This window comes from Falco naumanni, chromosome 3 (genome assembly GCF_017639655.2).
Source record: "Falco naumanni isolate bFalNau1 chromosome 3, bFalNau1.pat, whole genome shotgun sequence".
NCBI classification, from domain to species: Eukaryota; Metazoa; Chordata; class Aves; order Falconiformes; family Falconidae; genus Falco; species Falco naumanni.
The window spans coordinates 79,464,981-79,492,667 of NC_054056.1; the positions used below are offsets into that span (position 1 = coordinate 79,464,981).

The 27,687-nt window shown below is 36.1% G+C and overlaps 1 protein-coding gene across 1 annotated transcript in view; it reads left to right on the forward strand.

Moving 5' to 3' along the window:
- The window catches only part of C3H8orf34 (chromosome 3 C8orf34 homolog), a 166,970-nt gene that overhangs the window by 94,134 nt on the left and 45,149 nt on the right, over positions 1–27,687 (forward strand). The window contains exon 8 of the mRNA XM_040588704.1: positions 13,602–13,737. Coding sequence (XP_040444638.1) covers positions 13,602–13,737 — 136 coding nt within the window. The remainder of the gene's footprint in view (positions 1–13,601; positions 13,738–27,687) is intronic.

Here is a 27,687-nt window from a genome sequence, read left to right on the forward strand (position 1 = left end):
TGAAGACAAATATTTGTACGTGAATATACTGGCAGTAAGTATTATTATATGTAGGGTACTTTGACAGTGCAGCAAAGATGAGAAAGGCAAAATGTAGCAAAAGTTATACTGCAAGAGAGGTAGTGGAAAGGGAGGCTATGGAGACTGAAAAGAATTCAGGATATGAGAAATTCAAACCCAAGAATTAATAAGAAGAGAAATCAGGATAGTGATCAGTTTATAATATCACATAAGAATGCTGGAAAAATAAATAAAAAATACAGGAGCATTTCAGTTGAAGGATGTCTGTTCATTGTTGTAAGTAGCTACTAGATCCTTTGCATAATTAGCGAGGACTAGAATGGTGAGGGAGAGGCAAGTACAGTGAAAATACAGGCAAGTATAAAATTAAAAAAAAAATGCCCGTGGACAAAGATGGAGTAAGAAAGAGGAAAGATGCTAGATTTAAAAATAAGGAGGTAAGGAGCTAAGTTATCTTTGATATTAAATCATTTGAAGTCTAAGCAGTAAGACTTACTAACCAGTAAGTATGAGTTGACACTGGAAGCTGTTGTATGTAATTCTGTGTTCTGAGTCCTTCTTACAGTCATCTTTCTTTTTTTCCTTTTTTTTTTTTTTACAATATTTTTTCATAAACTAAATTCAAAACAAGAGGTGTTAAAATAACTACTAAAACTAATTTCTAATATCTACTGCGTATTTCCTCAAATTATAGCCTACAGGATTTCAGCTTCCCGTTCAAAGGAAAATAAGAATTATACTTCAAGGTGACGTAGTATTGTCATTTACTATGAACATGCTTCCTGGTAGTATCCTCTATTTTAACTTCATTAACCAGCCATGACCCTCATTTAATTTAACTGGTTTGATATCACCAGACACCGAATGGAAAAAATACTAAGTTGTGTTTTAAAATCAGCTCTTCTGAGTGCCTGCTTAAAAGAGTCCATGTCTGAGCAAGAAACCTCAAAGAAGATAATGGAAGAGTGAATCTGAGCTAGGCCAAAAATCAACCCAGCAAAAAAAGAGATGACCTTCAGGCAGGTGAGCTGCTTGGCCCCGGTGGTTTTGGGTCACACAAGCACTACTGCTAGTGGAAGGGTGGGCAGCATTTGTCAGCTGATGTGTGGGAGACGGGCGGGTCTGACTTTTTCAGTGGCAGTGCAGTTTAGCTTAAACTGAATGTGAAACTGCTCCTTAAATCATCACTATCTTGGAACAATAAGCGGCAGGGGAAGCACACTTAAAAAAGAGTTAAGTCCTGGCTTCACTGCAGTGAAATATGAGTTTGGCCACTGATGCATTTAAAGCCAAGGTTTTGCTGGGACGGAGTATGATTGTGGGAAACAAGGTGGCGAGTCACCTTTGGAAGTATGTGTAAAAATGATGATGGAAATGGTTAGCAAAATACTGACATGTTGAGCAGCTGAAAAAGAAATGAAAATTTAATAGGATATGTATGTATGTATGTGATGTTAAACACGAAGTTTATACATTACTGGACTGAGCAGCTGAGGTTACAATGTGCCTGTGTGACAAAAGGTGGAGTTTTGGACATGCTAAGGTTACATTTATTGGCTTCCTGTTTTCTGGGTAGCATTGATGTGGCCCAAGTTTCTTGTCTGTAAAGAAATGGTGTTATCTTTGAAGTATTCAATAATGAAGACATAAAATAGAAATGAAAAGAATTATAGTCATTCCATTGTTTTTAATTTTCTTCAGAGAAAGTTTATAGTCCTTGGAATAATTATATATAAATAAATATGCAAATAATAGGATTTTTCAGTTTTGATTTTTAACCAGATGCAAAGAGAAATAAATTCAATTGTGGCTTCAGAAAGTTTCTCCCCTTACTTTATTAAAACCAGGAGTTATAAAGAGATTGTTTTCTTTTCAATGTGATGAGAATAAAAACTTGAAAAGATGTTGTAAATGAAACAACAAGAACACAAAATTGTTCTTAAAGGCATAGTTCTTAATAAAAAAAAGTGATGGTCACATACTTGTCCTTTCCAGCAAAGGTAAAGAAAATTTTTTATATATTTCATTTTTATATGCATATATATAATATAAATATATAATATATGTTTAATTAATATATATAATAAAAATAAATTTATTTTTTCTCCAAAACATGTCTACATTATTGCAGAATTTTTAAATGTCACTGTCTTTTACATTTTCCTGGTTTTGAAACTATGAATGCTGACATTGAAATACCAAAGTATTGTTGCATATAATCCTTTCTTAGTCTTCCTTCAGGTCTCTTCTGATGTGAAGTTTCAGCTTCAAGATTGTTCAGAGAACTAAAGTATTGCCAGTAGGCTGGAAGAAGTAACATTTGTATTATATAAAATCAGCATTTATTGTTACTGTTTGTAAATTATTGTTATAAATCATTATGGATGGTTTATGTGAAATGCAAATGAAGGATAACTAATTTTGTTTTCATGCATAATCTTTTGCCTAACTAAACTCAATTGAAAACATAGTTTTGAGATTGAGAAGATAAGCCATACTTGCCGTGTGCCTGTTTTACAGTTTTTATATAGAAACATTCCACTTGTTGCTTGTCGATTTCTGAGTACCTAAAGGCAAATCAGCTGGTTTCATCCTCAAAACACTGTAGAGATGGGTGCACATCCTGCACATGCCTTACGGAGATGTTACCATTTATTGTGGTAGTTTCCTGTTACATGATCAGTTACGGTTACTTCTTTATACTGTATTTCCTTCTTCAGAGATTGAACTGTGGACCAGAGTCCTGTTTTCTCTCCTGCACATGGAGAATGCAGTCATTCCTAATCAATGCTTACATGTGGCATTGTTTTCTTCTGCTCACCTGCCACATCTCTAAAAGATTATTCCAGCACATGAAGTCAAAGGCTTTTTCTTGATACATGGATTACTCTGTATTTTATTTAGGATGCTCAGAAACTGACTGAATGGTTGCCATAATTTTTACATATGCAAAGGAACATTGTATATCATTTCATTTCTATTTCTCACACTTGGTTAGTTAATTACTGTATATATGACCATGGGTGAATGTGAATTAATGCATGTGGAGAGACAATTCCCTAGAATGTCACAGATTTAATTATTCAATCACTATCACCTAACTGTAGAAGTTCTCCTTAAGTGATGTTTGGGATAGAGGAGGCTTGGCAAGGTGTCTGACAATAGTTTGCAGACCTATTTCTGCATTTGGCTGTATGGAGAAATGTATCTTACTTGCATGCCCTTAGAGGGATCGAAGAATCTTTTCACATATTTGAGTGTTTCTGAAGAGGAACTCATTTTTTCATGTGTTTTTCAGGAAATGGATAGCAACTGGTTTATGTCAGTCACAAATAATTATGCTGGATTTATCGGTTGTTTTTTTTTATGATACATAATGATCTGATAAAAATATTTGTTCTGTAAAATTTAGATGTATGGCTGGTTACCAGAGACAAAATATTGGTAAGGTCTCACTGCTGGGCATTAGTTATTTTTTCATCTTTGAATATTGATTGTTTATTGATGTGTTCAAAAGCATTGGTGAAAAGGCTTGAATAATGTATTTGCTTAAGGCATCAAACCACTTCTGTTACAACTTCCAAATTCTATGAACTTTATGATTATACCAGTGCCTTGGGAATTCTGTTTCTGATAACCTGTTTTTTAGAATTTGTTTGGATTATATTGTTTGATTTGCTTATACGGGACATTATTCCTACCTTGTAAATGAACAATAATTAGGCAATATCTCAAATTATATTGAATCTTCACATTAATGAATGTTTCATAAGTAGATGATACCTGAAACAGAACAGTAAACAGGCAGGAGACCTTCACTGGTGTGATAGGAAGTTGTGTTAGCTGCTAATGGGTATTTACTCAGGGTGCTTATTGAAAGGGTTATGAGAAGGCCTACAAACTGAGCTGCTCAGGTGATAGGGAATACTGAGAGGTTTTGGCAGCTGGGAGAGCTTCTTACTCAGGACTGTTCTGGGGTGCTCATCTGAAAGGGAACTTTCTCTGTACATAGAGAATCGAAAATGTCAGTTGGGAGCTGGAAAAAATATTTCTGTGGATCTGCTGAAGCGTTATAGATGTTTCAGAATATTTTGGGAAACTGAAGGGGTGTTGCACTTGGAGGAATGCAGCTGAATTGATGTGACATAATTTTATGGGTGAGCAAATGTGTCTGTATGTTAGTTTCAGAATAATATTTGTATCCATGACAGTGAAACTGATAAATTACTAAGTTTTGAAAATTTCTTTGAGCACATAATGACCTCTCTCATTTGTGAAAACTTTCGAAGTGGCTGCAGCTTCAGTTTTTCTTTCAACTGGTGGTAGAGCAAGACTCACCCATTAAATCTGCACTTTAAAAAAATCTCTATACAGTTATAATATCAGAATTAATTTAATTCATGTACATTACTGTATTTCAAGAGGTCTAAAACATGAAGAACAGGTGATAAGAAGGTAAGGTATTGTGTTGATAGCAAGAGATCTTAACCTGCTTCTTGTGTTCAGGCTTATTCACAAGTTCAGTCATTATAGCAGCTGGCATTACTCAGTTAAATAAGAAAAAAATAGAAAAGCAGTAATTACTTGGCAAATGTAATAAAATAAATTCCAAATTTTGATATGCTAACACATACTATTAAGGATCATATTTTGATAATATATTAGCAAAGCTTTTATGAATGTATACTTGAATATTCTGATACAATACCAGTTTTGAAAACTTTGATCCTTGTGTTTTGAGAGAAGCACAATTTAAGGTCCTTAAAAGCAACAGTGGTGAGCTGCAGATGGGGTATCCTTCTGTCCATGGAAAAATGATGTCTAGCTTACTTTTATTTCTGATACTTTGATAAACTTTTTTTTTTCTTCTGGTCCTTTAATCCTGTAGAAATATGTTTATATTCTGAATTGTTAGTGTTGCTTAAATACCTAATGCTTTCACCCTTTAGGGCATGGCTCTGGGAGATGGGCTGAGCGTAACTGAATATGATTGATTGCTTTCATTAAAGAAAGTGGTCCTCTTCTGTTCCTTCATGGCAGGTTGTATGCTGCTGTTGTTTCCTTTAGAATTATTTTAATACTTGTATGACCCCCTCAGTGTGCCTATGCAGCTCACTAAGCCTGATGGAGAAGATTCCATTAATAATGTCGTATTTTTCCCCTGAATGAGCTCGCATGAGGCTCAGGTGAGAATCAAGCACTGGTATCACTGGGAATGGTAGAAAGGGTTAAGAGCATGGAAATAAGTGAGACTTTCATTACCACTGGGGGCTGGATTATAGGGCTGCATCCTTAGTGACTGCTGGTTAGCACCTTGGAGTTTGACCTCATTTGTCCACCACCTGAGCTAACAGTACTTCAGGGCCAGTGGGCTTTGCTAGTGCTCCTGAAGACTGAAAGCCATGATTCACTTGGCCTTTTTGTGTTGACCTAACTTTCCTCTTTGTGCAATGCTACCTGTTCTGTTTTGGCTTGAAATAGATCTCTGCTGCGTATTATTGAAGATGCTTTCAGTTTGGACTGCGTAATATTTTAATTTTCTCGGTTCCTCCTGTTGATAAGGTTTGTACTGCAAGTTTGACCTCATTTCATTTTTAGATTATCTATCAGTTCGACTGCCTGCACTCTAGGAATTTAGAACAGACGGTTCTTTTTGAGAAGGAAAATATACTGAGTTAGCGATTTATCTTCTGTGATATGTTGTACTCCTTTCTGCTGCCTCCTTCCAGCATATGACAATTGTGCTTCTTCAGGTTTTGTGTTTCCTCCATCCTTGTTTATTTCAGAACTTTTTGAGGAACATTTGCTCTCTTATGTTGAATTGGCTTTCCATTCTAGGATCTTTGCCTCCCGCTCAGTTGATCGAATTACTTTGAATGGTTAGCCTGCAGATTTTATACTCCACAGAGGATGGCATACAGTGGCCTCCAGGGGATGTAGTTCACATTCTGTTTCACTGCTGTGGACTCCAAAGTTAGACATGTCTCAAGAGCTACGGAGTTTCACAGCTCTCAGTGAGCTAAAATCCAAAAGAGAAACTTGCAATACTTCAGATAGATTTTTCAGTCTGTGGAGAATGGCAAATTCCAGTTGAGTTCAATGGGGTCATGATTAACTTTTGTGTGTCTTGAGAAGCAGACTTGTCAGGTAACATTCTTTGATGTGTTTACAAGATTTTATAGTTCTGGAATGAGATCTTCTGGAGAAATGTGTGATTCTACTTCATATCCAGAAGTTAAAGTAGTGCTGAGTAAAAGCAAATGCATCTCTATGGTGTATAAGGTAGTAGGCATGAACTAACATTACATGAACTAAGGTGCTGCAGTGCTTGATGCATTATTTAGGCAAAAATCTTGTTCGCAATATTCAATGAAAGTGTAGCAACCACATGTGTCATATGTACCACTAGATTATTTTCTGTTTCAGCCAGCTCTCTGTCCTGTGTTGCAGTATGCTTGCGCAAGCATTGTGGCAAAACCAAAAACTTCTAATTTTCTCTTACCCAAACCAAAAGCATAAGCAAATGTAACATGATAGTGCACTGAACCGGCCAGTTACACAAGACAATCTCAACAGAGTAAGTGGCACCTATACAACACCCCAACTACAGAGCTTTTTAGTAACCAAGTTTCAAGTAACAAAGTTTAGTAACAAAAATTTCTTCAAAAAGCATTTACTTCTCGTCAGTAAAAATATTACCAGAAAACTGCATGGTTTATTTGGAACTTTATTACCTGGCTTATCTATTGGATGTGTGGGATTGTTTTGACGTACCTGCTAGTGTATTTGATTGACCCAGCTGGAGAGATAAAATTATATTTAAAAATTCTGTTCTACCCTCAAAATACGTCAGTGGTATGAATTTAATCAATGAGTGAGGAAGAGCATATACTGTCAGCCGTGATGCCATTGGTATGCTGATGGTATCCAGCACAGTGTCTGCTTCTCTGAGTGTAGACAGTGCAGTCTTCCAGATGTCCCAGTGTCTGGCCAAAATAGGGATAGTGATACAGAACAGATGGTCCTGTCTCAGGACAAAGCAGTGTTGTTACAAGCTGATAGAGGGATGGAACTGGAAGAAACGGCAAAGCTTCAGTTGTTGGGTGCCATCTTATTCTTACCGTTGATTCATAGTTAGCAGAGGTAACAAGGAGGGCTGCCTGTTGCACTTGGGCAGAAATTTGAAGAGCAATAACAAAGATCCACAGGTTTTTTTCCTTCTGTCCTATAATCTAAGCGTTTTGGTGATTGTCATAGAATTACTGATAGGTTACCGTCTCAGACAGGACTTAAATACACCTAGAGCTTACCATGAACTTTCACATACAACACACTAAGTATCTTTTGCTAAATAGAGTTCAGAGATTTCTTTGCCTTCTCCGTCTGCCCAAACTGTCCAGTCTGAGATCACTCATATATGAGTCCTTAAATTAACTGGAACTTTGCTAACACAACAGCTTGGTCTGCAGTCAGGTGCATTTGGGTATAGTGCTTCACTGAAAAGCACTTTTTTAAAAATAGGAGATGTGCTGGTTTCTCAGTAGAAAATTTAAGCTGTACAAGCATCTTGCTTCTTACTTGGTGTGTTTCATCACAAAGATTCTCTGAAGGGACATGTAAAGTGTTTGACTGCATATGGGATTTGATCATTTCCATTCAAGAAAAAGAAAAGAGTAGCTGGGGAAAGAGAGCTATTCCCTCTGTAGGAACCCTTGATCTAGATAGGTTTATGGAAGAGAGCATACAGATGCTTTAGTAACTGGCACTCCAGAAACACTTGTTCAAAATACTTTTTCAAAAGAAAGGTGTTGGAAGGTTCAGCATTACTAGAAATGTTTGGCATAAGTTTATTTATAATTTTTATGCTTTGCCTCAACTTTCATTTCAATAAAAGGCGTACGCTTAATCCTGCCAAGTGGCTGGCACAATAAATTAGGTGGATACAAAGAAATACAAATGTGGCCCTCAGTGCAAAAACAGATTCATACAAAGCTAAACAGTTGTCTGCTCTGACTGGCTGGAAAATCGCTGTAGTTGCTTTATGTTTAGTGAGGTGTACTACTGGATTAATGTATTATTATTCATCGTAGCTCATTTTCGTAAAGTTTTATATTAGCAGCATGCAAATTATCAGTTTAATGCAAAACAGATTTTATAAAGAAAACCGTGACAATGTAATGTAAAATTCAGTACTTTGGATATATATTGTAAGGAACATCTGTACTATGTTAACCAAATACACTTGAAAAATATTATGGCTGGCTCCTCTTTATTAGAAAATAAAAAAAAAAACAAACTAAAATTAAAACAAAATGAGGCCTTTTGAATATACATTCCTTTAATGCTCTGATATTTTTGATATGATTGAAAAAAAGCGTACTGATTTAAACATGGCTTATTCTGTTATTATGACAAAGCTTTTTTTTTGGTGGTTTTCTTTTAAGAATGCAGAGTTCAACTGAAGTCTGAACTGCATGTTCAAATAAATATAGTGGTTGCATAAATAAAGGACATCAGAATTGGAGCTGATGAAAAATATTAATCAAAATTTTCTTTTAATTTAAAAAGGTTTTTTTGCTTAAAGCTAAAGTGCAAAAAGTAAAAAGTCTGCCAGGGAAAAACACTAAAAGATGTTCCTTTAGATGCCTTCTGAAGTCCAGAATTGCTGATTTCTGAATTTTCTCATTATGACCTTTTTGCAGTTCTATATTATTCTTTTAGTGCGTGTACTTTTGTACAGTTATGGCAGTTGCAGTGATGCATTGTAGAATGTGATGTAACAAGTGAAATATTCTAAATTGTGTTTTATTGGAAATGTAGAGGTAATTAATGTGCCTCCAATCAATAATAGAGTCCTGTTATAGTAAAAATAAAGTATTTTAAATAATTCTTTAGAACTGAATGAAACTACCTAGTTGATAGGTTTAGACCAATGTGTTTGAAATCATTATTGGTGTGGAGCAACAGTGGTTCTATAGTCAGTCACTGTTACTAAACCAGTGGGTGAGCAGTGGGTGCTTGTGGTATTAGATCATTTGTCCTAGAATTACTAGTAGGGAATGATAAGAGGGCATGATGCTTGTTCTTTTCAGCTGTGGTTATGGACTTTCTCATTTAAATAAAATGAGACTATGATGTTGCATTCAGTTAGTGGTCTGTGCAGCTGGGATATCTGAGGCTTGTTTTATAAACTTAATCTGCCTGATTTGGAGCGAGGGTCTGAAGCCCAGACCTTGCATCTTAGACACTGTCATCCCCTAAGTTAGTGCTCCATCAGTCTTGCCTGCAAGTAACTTGTCTTCTGTAGTAAACAAATATCCCACCTAGTGGAAAAGGAGAATAAGCAGGAGCGCTGTGGGCCAGTGTGTGGTGTAGTTGTCTTAAGATTCTGATGTGTGCTCTAATGAAACTGGAATGTCTTTGTCAGAAAAGGCTCCTTCTACGTTAATTCCAGTCCCAGCTTAAAATAGGAAGATGGAGAAAATGAAGACAGATTCCTCTCACTCTTGCTGATTAAAAGTGAGAACTTTAATCAAGGGTTCATTGTATGTTTCAGTACATGCAAACAACGCTGCTTTCTGTCGTCCCATGTTGGTTTTGCAGTGTGATTCTGCTGGGATTTGGCTCCGAGAAATGATTCAGGTAGAGGTGGACATGTGAACTCCAGGATTTAGCAACATCATATTTCAATTGGTTTTGCATGCATCCTTCAGTGGAAGCACAAGCATTTAGAGAATTTATTGTTAACTTCAGGTGCTTACTAAGATGTCCTCAGAACATTGGGTTCAGGAACTTCAAGTGACTGTAAGGAGTGAAGTCTCTTGATGGATTTACTTAGGATGATATTTGCATCAACAGTCTATGGCATGGGTCTGAACGCGGCCAAATTCCAATATTTGAAGACGTTAATAGAAAGATATATTAGAATATGTGTGCCAGACTTAACAGCGGTGACTACTCTGTGGCATTGAAGTCATAGATGAGTAAGAAGAAAAAAAATGACACCATGTACGTAGCATATTGCAGAAGATAACTCCAGTTTTGCTTCTCTTGAAGTAAATGTTTAAACATAATTTTCAGGAGTGAAGCGTCAGGTGTTCTTTGTCTGGAAGCCTAATTCCTGCTTGTTCCAACAGTTCTTTCAGAAATAAGGTGGGATTTTTTGGGGGCTCTCTTGGTACAGATAAGAAAATTCATCTAAACCAGAGAGCATTGGTTAACATAATAAGAAACATACAATTATGACATAGAAAGCAGCATAAATTACTGGAATGCAGGCAGAAGTGCTATTGGTAGTAGGGTTTTGTTGGTTTGGGGTTTTTTGGCTTAATTTTTGGGGGTTTTTTTGGAGAGAGTGAGTTAGAGATTGTTTTAATAAGAGTAGTAGAGCATATTAAGAGTCTGTGCTTCGGTCAATGATCCTTGCTATGTACATGGAATACATCAGTGTCTATCATGATGTAAGAACACCGCCTTGAGAAATTAATTAATTGCTTCAGAGAAAGAGGCATTATTTTACTGGGACACCAGAATTCACTGGTGGCCTGCTGTAACATAAATCGGAATTAATTATCTGTATTTTTCACTCTCACATGAGAACAGTTAGTGCTTTTCTTAGCATTAGACTGAACAAACTGAACTGTCATAACGTCTGTAAAGACGAACCAGAACTTTTTCCAACTTTGCACCTTGTAATTCTTGAATTACTCCTATGAAATAACTACGTGTTTTGTAATGGAGGAAAGAGACAAAAGTGAATGGATCATATCAAAAAATGTAGCACATAACCTGCTTACCTGAGCCTTCTGTGCAACCGAATTTTCAGTGCATTTAATAGGAGTTTTACATAAGAAGAGCTCTGTCCTTAAAGCAAATGGTGTGCGAGTCTTGTAGGAGGTGTTGTAAGAGGATTCCACACTCTTTCATCCTAAGACATTAAGCAGTCTTGCACACTTTCTAGAATACTCGGCATTAGTACCCCTTTCCCTTTCCTCAGCCGTTCCTCGCTAGAAAGAAAGGAAGTAAATAATTGCAAACAGCGTCCTATTTAAAAGTGTTGCCTTGTTTTACTGGGCTATGTTTTTGTTTAGCTGAAACAGATACCCTTTTTCCCTTTCCCTTTTTGATGAAACTTGTCTGTTTAAAAAATGACAAAGAATTTAGCTTAGTGCAGCATTATCATTGATACAGAAAACATCTGGTTCTGTGCTATGGTCTATTACACTTGTGATGTTTATCTCACTTTTTAAGTATTTTTGTGTATTGTTGTTATGGCAATACATGAAGATTGCAGCTGTGTGAATTTATTTTGATGAATTGCTGATTTGAGAGAAATGTAAGGGGATTTTGTTTTGTAGGTAGGTTTTTTACTACATGGAACATACTTAATGGAAATTGCTGGAGGTCCAAGATAAGGACTTCACAAACATACCCTAATTCATGTAGAAAACAGCAGAGAATTAACATTCAATCAAAGAAATACAGTGCACAGTCATGCATTAAAATAACAAACTTTAATTAGCACAAGTGAGATTATTTCATTTATGTGAACGTCCAGCCTATCACTGTACAAAGATAGGTAACAATTTTCTAAGGATTTGAGTAGTTTCACAGTATTCTTCCATCCCATAAGCAGTCATCGACTTGGCTTTTCTTTCTCTCTTTTCTCAGTGAATTACCTCATTGCTGCTAAATAAGATCACTGAACCGCTCAGCTGTATCATCACTAGTTGGTCTAGCAAAGAATACAAAGAAAGAGAAAAGATTCAGTGTTCCAGACCCTGTAACTGAATTGACTTCTCAATGAAATCCTTTTCTGCTAAGACTGATTCTTTCTGATGTTACATGGAAACATCTGAACTGTTGGAAACCTTTTTTTTGTTCTTAAAATGCATTATTGCACTCGTATATATTTTAATAACATCCTTATTTATGAACTAATGCTCTTCTGCAAAACACCTATAAATTGTTGAACAATATATACACACATACACAGAGTTTAGTACTGAAATTACTGTATGATTTTTTGGGGGTGGGTTTTTTTGGTGTTTTTGGTGGTGGTGGTGTTTTTTTTTTTAAATTAAGGACCTTCAGTAATGAATGTGGTCAATCAAGACGATTGCCAGATGGCACATGAACTTGCTCACAATTCAAACATTCCCATCCAAAGTTACAGGTATAGGGAACCAGGTAGCTTCTCAAATGCAGTTCCTTTAGTGAAAAGAAAGTGCAATAACTGCACTGTAAATTAGAGGCATCCAGAAAAGACTGAAATCATTCAATACTGAGACAGAAGTGCAGTAATTAAAGGAAATGCTGCAATTATTCTTTGGATTTGGTAGATGGGGTTATACTTCTTTGTCTAGCTGGAATATTAACATCTTTTTGTAGCTTGCCATGGACAAATTAATCCAGTGCTGAATTAACTCAATGAAAATTCCTTGAGAAAAATTAACAAATGTATATGACATAGGGTTTTACTTTTTTAAAAAAATCTACATTTTAGCATGCACTGAATGCTAAACATAAACTGAACATTGCCTCTTCTGATTTTAAAATTCTCTGTGACTTTTCCCAGTTTGAAGTCAGGATTTAAAGTCTGCCTTTATGCACTTTCGGCTCCACGGGGATCCTTTAACATCAGATTTCTTTTTAAAACATAAATATATGAAAGTACCTGTGTGTACATTATCTGAAAGACATTTTAATTAGATGATGATATACTGTATACCATAAGCCACATGCATCAGTCAGTACATGGAGGGTTTGGTGCTCATTTAATAGCAGCTAGTCAGTTTTGCTCGTTTACCTTTCAGCTAGAACTTAACCAAATTATAAACAACTGAAAACTGGGGTTTATGGATACATGAGGTATCTAGAACACGCCTATTTTATGTCAGCAAAAAATACATAGATTATCCTTAAAGAATGTCCTGACTGTAAACCAAGAGAATTCATTTACAGTCTTGCTGATATATACTATTCCAGTGTGATCTCGTGCAAATAATTCTCTGAGAGTCTCAGCTATTTTCCTGCAAAATGGGAATGATTTTACAATAGTAGAAAATCCAGTTCCTATTTTGAGTTGCTGAAATATTACAGCAGTATGGTGGGTATGCACATTATGGTCTCTTCCAATGTGATGTATGTATCCATTTCATGTTTGCGGGGTTTAGCACAGCACTTACAGCAATATTTTTTCATTGCTAGGTGAAAAAAATCAGACGAGGAATGTACACTTCAAAAACCTGAATTTTCGATATGCCATATGTCAAATGGAGCTATTGGATAGTACCTGGTGATGACAGGTTTCTTCTAAATGAATCTGAGAAATAAAGATTGAAAAAACCAGGCAGCACCGAAGTGAAAATGATACTGAATGTTTTTCAAGGAACCCCTTGTAACAAAGTGATAATTGATATAAATAAAAATCCTCTCAAATGCTTTTCCTAATATTACATAGGTAACTGTGTTTTCTTCTGTTTTGAGTTGTTCCGTTCCTCAGCGGTTCTGCAGGTGAAGTACCTTTATTGCTACAAAATGTAATTGTCTGTTCATCCAGTCATTCTGTCTTGTTGCAGAGGATCTTGATGATCTACGAATGGAAGGAGTAACAAGTGTGATGTCTTCCGGGAGCAAATTTAATCAGACTCGAAGTGCTCATACGGCTGAGCCTCAAGCAAAGGTCACGTTGAATATCTGCGCAAGATGTGCCAGGTAAAAAGCAAAACAAAACCAGATCATGCTAGTCAATACATTCTTTTCCCCAGATTTTCAGCTATGTATTGTGCTTATAGGCGAGGTGATACCTCTCCTGTACTAAAGGAAAAATACTTAGTTATTGGCTACCCTTTGACTTGTGGCATTTGGGTTGTTCAGCTTATGTTTATGCGTGATATGTCACATCAACAATGAATCAAGTCTCAGGCTTACTTCACAGCTTGAAAGTATTTTGAGCCTTTCTATCTCTGAATTTCATTAGTTATTTGAGCTTCTGTGGTTTTTCAGGAGATGGATCAGGGAATTTAAAGGTTCAAATTCAATTTGAAAAGCACCTGTATAAATGGAGATTTAGTTGCACAGGTGCAGTTCAGTTTTTCAAATAGTTGCTTCTTAGCACTTTATAATCTCGTCCTGTTTCACCTCTAAAATAATTTAATCAGGTTGAACCCCTTTTGGTTTTGACAGCTGGAAATAATTCTTGCATTTACAGTATGAGGGCCAAATAAACAGGTTGGCATTCCTGTAGCCAAGTCAACTTGAGAATGCAACACTAACAGAAACCCCTTAAATTTCCTAGATCCATTCTTCTATGTAGACAAAAGCTCATTTGGAGAAAGGATTTAAGCCTGTTTAAATGACAAAACTAACCTTCTCACCCTTCTGTTAATGGTTCAGATTAGCAAGAACAATACAGAGGCATGCCAATTTTATCTGCCTGCCTTTGCCAATGGCTGTTCTATTGTGTAGTTTGAGAGGGGATTAGCTGCTTGTAAATAAAAAGCAACCTGTGGTGAAATTAAGTCAAAAGTTTGGCCATATGCCACCCTACGTTTCTACTTTTTTTTCCATTTTGCTTGTAAATTACTACTTTTAAAAGGCACTTATGTAGGAAAAGGGGCTTCAAAACGTTTTCTGATGCTTGGGAGCATAACTACAGGCATATTGAATCACCCATGCGTTAGCATCTCTGTAGCAGGGTTGTGGAGCCTCGGGGGACTTCAGCACACAGTATGGTCAGAGCAGCAGTGACTGGATGGATGGCCTTGTAATTCTAGAGAGTTTTGCTGACAGCAATGTGGCCTTATGCTTTAAGAAAAGAGCAAGCGTGCTAGTCATGGGATTCTTTCTAATTCACTAGAAACAAATTGCTTATGTTGTAAAATGTTTCCAAACAACTAGCTACATGAAAGTGTGGCACCTTTTTTCAACTGGCATTGGTTGTCCATGGATTAACAAGTAGAAAGGTAAGGAAAACAGAAATGCTCTACATGGTCTTTTTGAATTTACATAAAATCTTGTATGGATTAATAAAAAGGTTAATTAAATTCTAAATTCCTTGAAGTAGCCGCTAACAGCAGGTGCCAAGATTCTATATATTCTCTCAATCCTGCACACTAGGGAACAAACGGCTCAGATCTTGAGCCAAACCTAGCAACCTTGGCTATTGCTATTGTCCTTAAACTGGCTGTACTATACGACTGCAGACTAAGATATGAGTTGTAGAGAAGGATCTCAGAAAATCTCCTTTTGTCACTTCACATATCAGAGAATGCAAAGCAGGGCTTTATTTTGCCTGTACACCTTCATTTCATTCCCTACCCTATTTGATGAAGTCAACGAGGAACTGGATGATACCTACTTGACTGTGGTCCTTTTAACTCTTGTTGAAGTTTAGCAGTTTCTTTAAACTTTGGAGGAATCAAAAAATATACCTTCTCATCAGTAGCAAGGGAGGTCGAAAGAGAGAAATGGGTGTAGCTGTTTTATTCAGCTGTGAGGAAACTAACATTCTTCAAGATTATGAAGTCAGTATGTTCTTTTGGAGCATTCCTTCCTTCTTATGGAAGGACACCTTTCCTTTCTTACTCCAAGATAGAGTTATTAGTGCAGTAAGCTGTCTCTTTCGATACATTCACAGCGGATTTGTGCAGTGCCTTCTTGCAATTGCTGAAGTAGTGGGTAGAGAGAATTGAATGAAGCAAGTGGCTTCAAGGACAAAGATAATTTTTTTTTTTTTCCGGTTCCAAGAACAATTCAATTTTCTGTTACTCAGTGATACAGCCATTGAAAACACCATGCTATAAAATCACAGCCTGTTTGGGTCATCTCTATGATCAAGTTTCTCAGTGTTGGCATTTGTCTCCATTGTTATGGCAAAGCCCAGTATTTATTGTAAGGTCATAATACAGAACCTACTAGTATATTTAATTGCTTTAGAATTTTTTTATTTTCTTATTCTCAAAGTAGTCTTGTGTGCAGTACAGTTTATATATAAATACTATGGAATTTGATTATAGGCACATTTAAATACAATTGAAAAAGTCAATGTAAGTTGTTTTGAATACTTTTGGTTACAATTAAACGTGTCTTTTCTCTTGATTTTACCCATTTTTTTGGTTGCATAAAGTGATTTGAAATGAATGGAGCTATTAATGGCGGTGGGTGTTCTGTAGATAATAGGGCTTGTCAAACCAGATTGCCAAATCAGGTTTACTGAAGGTATTTTGGCTGTCTGTAGGAGGAATACAACTTTTTACTTGAAATTTGATTGGCAGACTTCCAAATGTTAGAAAATATGCTTCTTGGCTCAGGCAAAAGTTTAATTTTACTCATGCATTTGCATATTCTAGTTCTTTCCTCTTGCTGTATTTTTTTTTTTTAAATACTCTGTTCTGATTACTCTGCAGTCAATTTACCTTCTGTGGTACCTCCTCCAGAAGGTTCCTCACTTTCTTGAACATGCTGGGGCTCTTCCAAGAGGGATTTATTTAAACGGTTGAAGGAGTTCCTCAGTACAAGCTTTAACTTAATTTGGCTTAAATTTTTGGGTCTCGCTTGGAAAGGACAAATACTCTTAATAAAATTCCAACCTACTTCCTCATTAAAATCATATGTAAGTTTTAGACCCTCCTGCTACTAATATTACATTTTCTTGCCCTAAATCATTAGAGCTCACTCATTATTTGAGAATTAGAGAGAGCAGGGCTATGGCTATGTGCAGGTTACTTTAGCCTGAGAGTGCTGGTTTAATTCTGTATGCTCACTGAGAGCACCTGCAGTAGGGTACTCCACTCCCCTGTTCTATTTCTGATGCGGTGTTTAACACAGTGTCAGAGAAAGATCTTTAAAAAGAATGCTAAATGGGAGTGACTATGTTAGAGATAAAAATCTACTTTGTTACAAGGCAAACTAAATCCGGTTTATATTGGGGGGGAAACCTGCAATGCTGCTGAGGTGCTGCATTTGGCAAAACATTTTCCCTTGACTTAAGTGACCTGGACAAAAGTAAGAGCTTTTTCATGAATCATAAGAAATCAGACTGAGAATGGACATAATTTAAAATATAATAAAACCCTCAAGCATCTAAGGTGGTTTTTTTTTTTCAGAAACTGGTATCTCACCTTCAATGCTGATAATTTCATCAGGCATCTTCAAATGATAGTGTTGTCAGAGCCCAAGTCAGTAATTTTAATAAAAGGTAAAGTTCTCCACCCAGATATCTAGGAGGTAATGAGGGATTCTTTCAAGCTATTACACCGAGTTGATTTTTACGGTTTATGATTCACAAAAAACTACCCAAATCACCCCAAAACCAACCAACCAAAAATCCCCTAAAAGCAGAGAAAGAGAAATAAAAGGAGAGGTTCATTCTCCTCATGTATAAATTGATTTGTAGACTGGGATATAGCTGTAAGAAACAGAGAGCTTACTGTTTCCTGTATAGATGTTTCACACACGATGAGTGAAATGCAGATGGATAACAGCTTTAAGAGGTTTTTCAAATGGGAAAGTAGCTGGAGAATGTTATTCCCATAGCTGTTCTTGGACTACAGTGCAAGTTAAGCAGCATATTAAGTCATCTAAATAAAGGGGTGACATCATTCACAAGGTGGAACAAAACAAAGTTTATAGATACAGGAAAAAAGGCTACAACCCCCCCCTGTATTTGGAAGGTCTGCTTTTTGCTATTTAGTCTGGAAAATAAGCAAAGACACTTTTAGTGCAACTGATCTTGATTTAGATAATTTGAGCAAAATTATTATAATAAAAATTCCTTCTTCATCTAAGGGCACAACTAATCTGACTGACTTAGAGATTAAACTGACTCATTCTATAACACAATTTTGTGAATCATTTCTCATACAGGCAAAAAAATGATTTTCAGATTTGGCTGATGAATCATAAGATACTCTCAAATATAAGCAAAACTCATATGGCTTAAATAAAGATCTAAACGACAATTTGTAAAAGCCAAACAACACTTCAGTGTTTTCTCATGTATTGTGACTTGCACATTGAACATTTTATAAGAATTTAATCAGGCATAAAATATAAAATAATATTCATGTACTATTGAATTAATTTTAGGGGGGGGTTCTTTTTCTTTCTTTCTTTCTTTCTTTCTTTTTTTTTTTTTTTTTTCCATAAGGACCACCCATTAGTCTTGTATGCCCACTGCCATGCTCAAAAGTTAAATCTTGTTCTTGTGGAGTCTTGCCAATGCATTCCTGGAAGTAAGAAGCTTTTTGTTTTTAATAGCGCAAGGGCTGCATTCATTCTTCTTAACATCAATAGAATACAAAAAAGGGGTTGCATGTGATTAAAAAAGAAATGGGATTATAGAAAACATGCTGTGCCACAAGCTTGAAGGCTTCTGAACAAGAATGTTGGGAAGGAGTGCTAGTCGCATACAAATGTGGGTTTGAGATGCAGTATTTTAGTTAATATTTTAAGATTAGATAGAGCAAATGCATGGTGCCCTAAGGCCTTTTAACATATTAGAGGAATCAAGTATACGGGTATAAACAAAGTACGTCTGTACATTAAAAAAGTAAATGTGACTTTTCTAACAGTCACTATTGGTAGTGGAATACAGTTCAAGTGCAGTAATTTATGTGGTCGAGCTGCTAATGTAGAATAAATGAGATGTTCTGTGCGTGCTACCATTTACAGGTAATCTCTGAAAACTTAGTTTGGAAAACTCAAAAATTCTCATGTCAGTTCACCTTGCCTCTGAAATCTCCATTGTTGCCCTGCTCATAGTCTGCATCTTTGACTCCTTGAAGATATCTTGTCCTCCAAAAAATCTTCAGGTTAGCTTGGTTATTTGCTAAGGCCAGTTAACTTTTCTTTAACCATCTGGATTTTTGCAATATTTTAGTAAGTTTGGTTTTCTACAGTGTGGTCTCTGCCACTTCCATATGTACTTGGGACATAGCACCATGTAGTTTATACGACTGTGTAATTTAAGAATCACATGTAGGTTCTGTGAAATACACCACTGGACTTTAAGCAGATTTTAATGACATAGAGCCGTGACGACCATTTATGTGTGAGGAAGGAGACAAGAATTGAATGAACCAACTATAATTTGTTATAAATTGCAGAATAATGGTAGAAAGAATAGAACTGTTGTCAGAATCGGCCTTGCTATGTCTCTCTAGAAAAGAACAGGAATTAATTGGTCAGAGAATTCTCTAGTGTTAATCTAGCTTTGACCATTTTAGATTCTTACAGAATAACAGTTTGTGTAGAGATGCTTTATCTGACTATCACAAAGCTATAACAATACTAATGAGACTTGAGGTCATCAGAATTTGTTGGAAAATTTGGTAATGAGCTGTGCAGAAAATAGTGTCTGAAGCTTGACAAGTAGATCTTATTTAACTATCAAAAGCAGAAAAGCTGATGACTAAATAGAGAAAAAAATGCTGCTAAACAAGCCATGTTACTGTATGTGCCGTCCACAGAGAACCCTACTGAAACTTCAGACAACAAAAAAAAATCAGTTACCCCTGTGAGGAAGATCATAAATACTGACAAAAGACTACATCTAAAAAGCAGTTAAAAGATGATGGGCTCCTGGAAGATTTCCTCAAGTGAAGGAAGGAAGCGTACTGAGCTTCCCTTCCTCGGCTTCAGCTGTGCACTAGATTCCTTCCATATCGGTTATGGCTGGTCCGCTCTTACTGCCATTGTGTCCCGCCACAGCAACCATCGAGATGGCTGACTTGTCTTTTGAAATCGGATGGGTTCTCCTGTCTTGTCCAGGCATGTAATCCCAGACTGACCCCACAGCTGGGGAGGGGATGGTGCAAGGGAATGGGTGCTGTACTATGCAACACTGCAATAGAGTCTGATCACGTAGGGTGAAGAAGAGGGGCAACCTCTGACATCCCATATAGATGCCATAGATCCTGGAAGAAGGGAGGATGTAGAGTTTGCTGCTGGTGTGGTTTTTAACAGATGGACTAGGTTTTATGTTCTGCCAAGTTAGACCAAGCCACCACTGTAGGTGCTTCTGCTCTGTTTTCAGTGGGCTGCTGTTCCAAGTCTGAGTGTGAAGTCTTCTTTCCCAGGCTGAGCCATTTTGGTGTGTGTAATTCTAAAGGGAGTAGCCTTAAAAATGCATGCAGGACTAAAAGATGATAAAAGGCTATGCCTACATTGAAATCTGACAGGCAGATTTCTGCTTGTGCAAAAGTTCCTTAACTGCTACATGAATTGTGAAACTATTCAGTGATGGCATCTGCACATGCTAATTTAAAGGGGGTTCAGGTATATTTACATGAGCTATAATCATCCCTTTAACTGCAATGGGAATATAAACCAAGAGGTGATGGAACTGGGTAAAAGACAACCTGATCACTGGGAATATGGAATTCTCCATTCCTTAACAGAGTTAGGAGTAGAGCACTGTGTATGTGATTTCAAAGGATGTCTTTCGATAACTTTTTTTCTTTATAGACTTTAATTTCCTTCCTAAGTTAATGTTTTGTGAGGAATAACCTGCAACTGGTGGATCCTGGAATGCATATGACTAGAAATTGGGACTTGAGGAGAATAAATTGTAATTTCTGATATCAAAATCATGATGTACCATGATAGATCTATTTGGAAAACATAACATTGCATTTCGTATTCAGAGCTGATGCATAGTTTTGATTCCTCTTTTTCCTAACTTCCTTTGCTACTCCCCAAAGTTCTGTGTAAATAAATGCATAGTGAATATTCTGTCAGAGCAGAGGGTGCAGAGCATCCAGATGACTTGCATCTGAATCTTTTATTATGTTCCCCGCTAAGTTCCATTTTTTTCAATTTTTTATTGACTGCTTCATTTTGGATCATTATATGACCCCTTTTTCTGTGCTAGCTTTATTCTCCATGGTGAATTTTATATAAATTTTTCCTTTTGTACATTTAAATGGGTTTTGATTTGTCTAGAGTGCAGCCTTTTACACAAAAATGTAACAGAACCCCCTAGGATTTGTATTTTGCTTATTTGTGGGTTTTATAAATGTTTTTAATAAAAGTCTTTTTCCATGTGTAAATACTTTTGAAACATCCTCTTTTAAAGGAAACAGCTGATTTCTGTCTAATCATGCAGCAGAAATATAGGAAACAATGATATTGTGTCATATAATTTATATTTCTGATTAATCAATAATATATAGATGTGTCAGAAAGAATATTCTCTCAAATCCTCCATATGATCCCTGGTTTGTCTCTGTGCACTATAATGCAATACTGGAGAGTGGATACAGGTATATGTGTAGTTTGGTACATGTATTTGCATGAAGAATAGTTTTTGTATGTCTGCCCAGTAGTGGTAAGGCCAGCTTAGTGACTCAGTTTCTGGCAGAAACTTCTGGTTTGTTAATTTTCCTGAGATTTGGGAACAAATGACTTCAAGGTACCAAGGGAAAAAATGTTTCCAAACTGAAGTGGGTGGTACAGAAATAATTTTTGGGGAAAAATTCTCTGATTGGAGTTCATGCACAGAATGTTAGGAAAATTACATCTTCAGATGTTACCAAACCTTTTGATTATGCATACATAATTTTTTCATTCCTGTGTTGCATTTCATACTAGCTTTCTGTCTGTGTGCTATTTCTAAGTGACTACTTTTACAGAGGAGAAAGTACTAAACATTCCAGATGACTCGTGCCGCTGGTTTGGATTCTTTTTTTTCCTTTATTTTCTTTTTTGTAACATTGGTTTTATTGGACCTCTTGTTTCAAAGAGCTGAATTTTCCTCATGTTTGTTTGTGGTAGTTTCACAGACTTTGTGCTAAACAAATGTTTTATTTACATCTGTTTGCTTTAAAGAGTGGCAAACAAGCAAATGAAACACTGTATAGTGGTGCTTTATAAGTTTTTAAAATCTCCTTTCACTTTGGAAAATGGTAGAGAAAACCCATACTTTTCCTTTTGCTACTTAGAACTTCTTATAAGGTGGAATCCCAAAAAGAATCAGAAGAAAATAAAAAGTTGTGGCAAAAATGAATGAGTCAGAAAATTTTCATTCAGATTTTTGGCTGAGTTGAATTTGAGCTGTGATTAATTTGTCCAGCTCTGATACATTAATAACTACAATAAAGTCTTCATAGTCTTCTCTTGATTTTCTAAGTGTTACATACAGCTACAATAAACCATTTTATCTTTCCATCTCTGGAGTGGTGTACCACTTAGGTATCTTACTTATTCTTTTAAAAAATAGGAACACACTAAAGAAAAAAAAAATCAGAAAGTATTTTTTTCTGGTCCTAGTGGTTATCAGAGACAGAGAACATAAATTAATTTTTCAGAGTGAGTAAGTTTATTTTCTAAATTGTCGGAGTACACAGTAGTTTTTCTTTTCTTTCACTGACTCGTGTTGCTTTGAAAATCTTACTATATGAAAAATAGGGAATATCTCTGTGATTTCAATTGATTTTTTGAGTTCATGGATCTAAGTTTGACCTCTAAAATGCACAAGATATTACCATTTTTAATCCCAAATCTTAATTAGTTTTATGGCAAACTCCCTGTGAATGTGTGTTTTAAAAAAATTGCCAGAGTTGCTCTATTTTCAAAATCTTAAACGTGTCTTGGGAAGGGAACAATGTAAGACAGGAGATTTATATCAAGCGGTCAGACAGAAATCCCAGGAGGATCAGACTTCTTTCCTCCCTCTTTTTTACCAATATTTCCCACTTTATAAATCGACTAACCAATAATTTCAGACCTGTCAGAAGTTCCACAAAATACTGTGATAATAAAAACATAGTTATCAAAAATCGTGTAAGCTGTGAAGAAACCAGTATTTTCGGAAGCATCATTTATCTCTTCAGAAGGAATAGTGTGTGTCTGTGTCCTTGCATTATGCAGTATTTTCAGCAACGAAGCATTTCCCTCTGAGTTTGATGTAACAGATACTTTATTAAAAGCTGCACATGTGGAGTAGACTTGTTTTTGACATAAGTAACTGTCACTCAACGTAAGAGAAATTGAATTCTGTTTATTTAAAGAAAGATAAGTGTTTACATGTTAGTAAAAATAGATTTACACTTGAAATGTGCACCAGGTACATAAAATTTGCATGTGAATTGCATCTTGAACATATTGGTCTCATGATACAACTGGTTTTGGAAATGTGGCACTTAATGCACCCAGTTCATCTGGAGGTGGCCCTGCTGTAACTTTACTGACAGGGAATTAGTATCTGGTTTTGGTTATGGAGGAAAAATACTGTATAAGATGCTATGAATTGATGATGTGTCACTAGAACATCTTTTGTGAGAACTATTGTTCAAAAGTAGCTGTATTTATTTTATTTATTTTATCTCAGTCTGGTTATAAATAGATAGAACTCATGTGAGGAGGTTGGTACACTTGTAAAGATTTAAAAACACTGTTGAGAAATTCTAAGAGTAGACCTGAAGGATTTTTTTGAATGTACCAGTCTTGATTTGTAATAATGAAAGCAGTAGGAGCGTATTTGAAAATGAAATTAATATCACTTTTTCTAGTCCTGAAAATTATTGTACTGTCTCTCAGTTTAATAGAGGGTAACACAGGGTAACAGCCATTTCATCCTGTCCTTCATTTGTAGATCTTGTCAAGACACCGCTCTCCCTTTTCACATTTTAACCCCCTCAATAATTTAAAAAGACCAGAGCTTTCCCAAGCCTTTCCTCCTCCTTCTGCCTTGAGCTCTTTGATGTGTGCTTTGCAAGCTAACTCTCTGTTGTGGTCTATATAAATTCTGTTTGGTGCTACACTGTGATATATATCAGCAATGGCAGTTGCTTCTGGATGCAAACAATACAGGGAGGAAGCCAGGAGATCATGAGCTTGGGGAAGCTTGCTGGTCATAATTTGAGGCTCTGGATAACAGTTTAATATAGCTCTTAAAGACACACATGCGCACACACACACACCACACACACCCCCACACACACCTCTTTCACTAGTCCTAGAAAAAATGGTTCACAGGGGAAGAAAGAGTGTTAAGTCTGAAAAGACTGACAAAGACTGTAATTTTTCTCCTGTGAGATAATGGTTTGAAGCCAGCAGCAGATAAAAGATTGCCATAAGAATGGCTTAATTCCCCATCTTGTAAAAGCATTAGATAATTCAGTCTCTTTATGGATTCTGTACTCTGGGAAATATATTTCCACTTTTGGTTCTCGTAAGAAATAGCTGCAGAGTGTACTTACTTAAATGCACAAAGGCCTGCATTCAGACATTTTGAAAAGGCAAACAGCACACAGAAAAGATTATTTTGCAGGCTGTGTCAAAGTGTAAGTTTTGCTCAGCAAGTGGATATTCTAGTTTTACCAGCTGAAAACATTATGGCTGTGAATTATGTATTGGTGACATGGAAACTTTCCACAAAAACCTTTAAGAGTGATTGGAAAATAATGTTTTTAATTTGAAGAAAGAGAATGGACTTCAATCAAAATCCATTTTTAACTATTTTTATGAATTTTCAAATCATTTACTGTGTTTTAGTGTGCAAGCACTGAGAAATAGTGTCCTTAAGGAAGTGAGTGCAAAATTAAGAAACACTCTGATCCGAATATTATCAGTGAAAATGGGGTTACTTTAGATTAACTGTACCTTAGATCAGGGTGAAACTCAAATATTATGCATGCTGTGTGTCTCACATGAATAGAATCGATGGTGGTAACAGCATACTCCTGCCTGAGAGCTGAGAGCTTTGCACTACTTTAAAATGGATTTAAAGGAATTGTAACTCTTTGCTGAGAAGCATGCCGAATATGTCACTAAGTTTATATTCCTACATTTTATTCAGAAATTTTGTTAAATATCAGTATTTATTCATGTAGTCTTACAGTTTACTTTTGGAAGTGTCTGCCTTCCTGGGTAATGTTCTGCAGGATAATCCAATAGTCCTCATGCTTCATTTCTCTTTAATGCAGATGCTTCCTGTATTTTAGTATATGGTGAGAACAGAAGCTATGACACTGATTTTTTAATATAACAAGGTGACATGCTGCAGAGCTTTCCCATTATTACTTCAGACTTTAGAGGTGCCAGCCACTCTCATTACTCAGTGAATTAACAATCCTCTGTTGTTTGCCCCCATAGATCTAAGACATTATTCTTCTATGGCTTACTGATCTGAAATTTGTATAAACTTCTTCTAAAGTCTAATCTTCATTAGGAAACTAGAGTATGCAGCTAAAGCAGATGGAGGATTTTACCAGCAAAAGAGTACTTTTGGCTGTATATTGTTTAATAATACTTAGTAAATATAATTTTACCATTATATTAACTGGCATAGTGTATACTGGGAAACTGATATCTTTTTGTCTCTGTACCTGTGAATACACTAAGAATTTTACTGGCACAGTTTTAACATTTTTATTTTCATAAAAGGCGTTAGTAGAACAAGTGGAATAGGTCAGAAATTCCTGGCCTTATATGTAGGTGCTGGAGAAGCTTTGTATTTTACGCCGTTATAAAGGAGCACAGAACTTGTGGAGACATTATGTAAAGGTACATGAGATCAGAATTTGGATCAGTATGTTTAAGAACAAAGAATGTAATAAACTCACCATATTATAGGCAGTCGGGACAGATATTTACGAAGCTTGGAGTACTGTTCCTTGGTGTGGGGTTGAAGTTGCTAGGGAAAGGCACAAGGAAACATTCAGTGTAACCTAAAAGCATGTGGGGACTTCCAGAATTCTCTCGTCTGATCTCTATTGCTATAACTTCCCTGGAGTTAAGTATTTGCTCTAGGAAAATTATAATTCAGTATTACAATGGTATCAGAGTGAGATGTTAGATGTAGTTGTAATGTTTTAAGTTACAGAAAGGAAGCAGATGATTTGAAAGAAAAAAAAAAAAAGGGAGGTCCAATAAGTCCAGTTTATCCTTCTCCTCATCTCTAACTGAAAGTCCCTTTGGTTGCCAAAGAAACATCATCATGTTGTATTTTTTATGTTTACTTTGTTAATAAGTTCATGATACTCATTAATCTTACAAAATGTGTATTAGAGATTTTGATCCAAATTAATAACTACTTCATAAAGAAACTATAAATTGCTTGAAGTATTTGTTAGGATTTTTTCAAGAGCATAGTTAACATATTTTGAAATAATTTAAGCAAAATCAGTGATTCAACAAGCCAAAATCTCCATAATAAAGATTCTAATACAAACATGACACTACCTCTGTTTTTCAGAGCTGAGAACTTTTCTTTGCAGTTGTAGCCTTAAAAATGCACACTGATCTTGAGTGAACATGAAAACAACTTTACTGTTCTTGTTGCTGGAATACTGAAGGAGTCTTTGCTGAACTTTCCCCAGCTTCTCACTGTGTTTATCTAAGAGAAGTCAGCTGAGTCTTTAGCAAAGCAGATCTGAATTTTTCCAATCAAATGTTTTTTTGGAAATAGAGATTCACAGAAACCAAAATGTTTTGCAAAAATTATCCAGATTCAACAAAATTTAGCTGACACAGGGAATAGCTGGAGATGCAATTCTCAGACATGTAATTTCCCACTTTCTCCTGGAGGACTGCCCTTTGCTGTCTTGGTGCCCTGTAGGAATTGTTATGAAAAAGCCAGAAGAAGCATTTGTATTATCTTGAAATAAGGTTTTAAGGATTTCTTCTCAAGTGGAATTTCAAAGTTTCTGTGGTTGTTGACCTCTGGGCATCATCAGAATTTGAGCGAATCTATCCAGCTCTGGTTTGCTGTATTTAAAAAGGCAAAGTCCCATAGTCGGGTACCAGAATTTGAAAGCCAGCCACATACACAGTAATTATATAACTTTGGCTGTAGTTGTTTATTGGGGGATTAAAGGAGAGCTGTCCAAAAATTATAACCCTTCTTCTGTTTGGGTTTGTTGTTTGGTTGGGGGGAGGGGGGGGGGGGTGGTTCTGTTTTGGAAGGAATAGAATGGGAATTTGGTTATTTGAGTTGTGGCATATTTCTAGATGACTATTTGCTTTATTCTGCTATAACATGGAGTTTAATTTCATTTACCTCTGATTTTAAGAATGCCATAGGACAACAGTGTTGACATAGAGGACAATCGTAGTTTATGTCTACATTTAGTGCACTGAAGGAGTTCTTAGGTAGGAATTTGTCCTGCATCTGTACTTACAGTCATGTGCACATTCAAATATAGACACACCCATAGTTACCCTCAAAGCAGGACTTTGTTTTACCTCTGAAAAATACATTTTGCTCAAGTGTAAATGTTTCCACAAATTTCAAATCTGAAAATGCATGCCAACTTTAAATTGTGGAGAAACAAAACAATTTTAATTCAGCTTCCTCAACTGTTCCCTGTTATTTTTTCCCCAAGATGTAGTTTAATTCCAGTGTCCTATTGCCTGGAAACTCTGCAGCTGTATGAGGGCTACTGTATTGTTTTAGGGGTGGTACAAGTGGAGAAATCATAACTCCTTCTAGCATTACTCTCTCCTTCGATCCCCACTACAACCGTGCTTCATTAGGTACCCATTATAATTAGTCATTTTAGGATGCTGTTAGATAATTTTGGATTCATTTAAGGAATTGGTTTGTAGGCTCATCTTGTCTCTTTTCAGTTTCTAAGTGAGGTCATGAGTCTAACATCTTTCTAAAGCAGCAATTACTATAATGTCAAGAAGCTGTCCTCTTAATAGCTCACCTAAATTGGA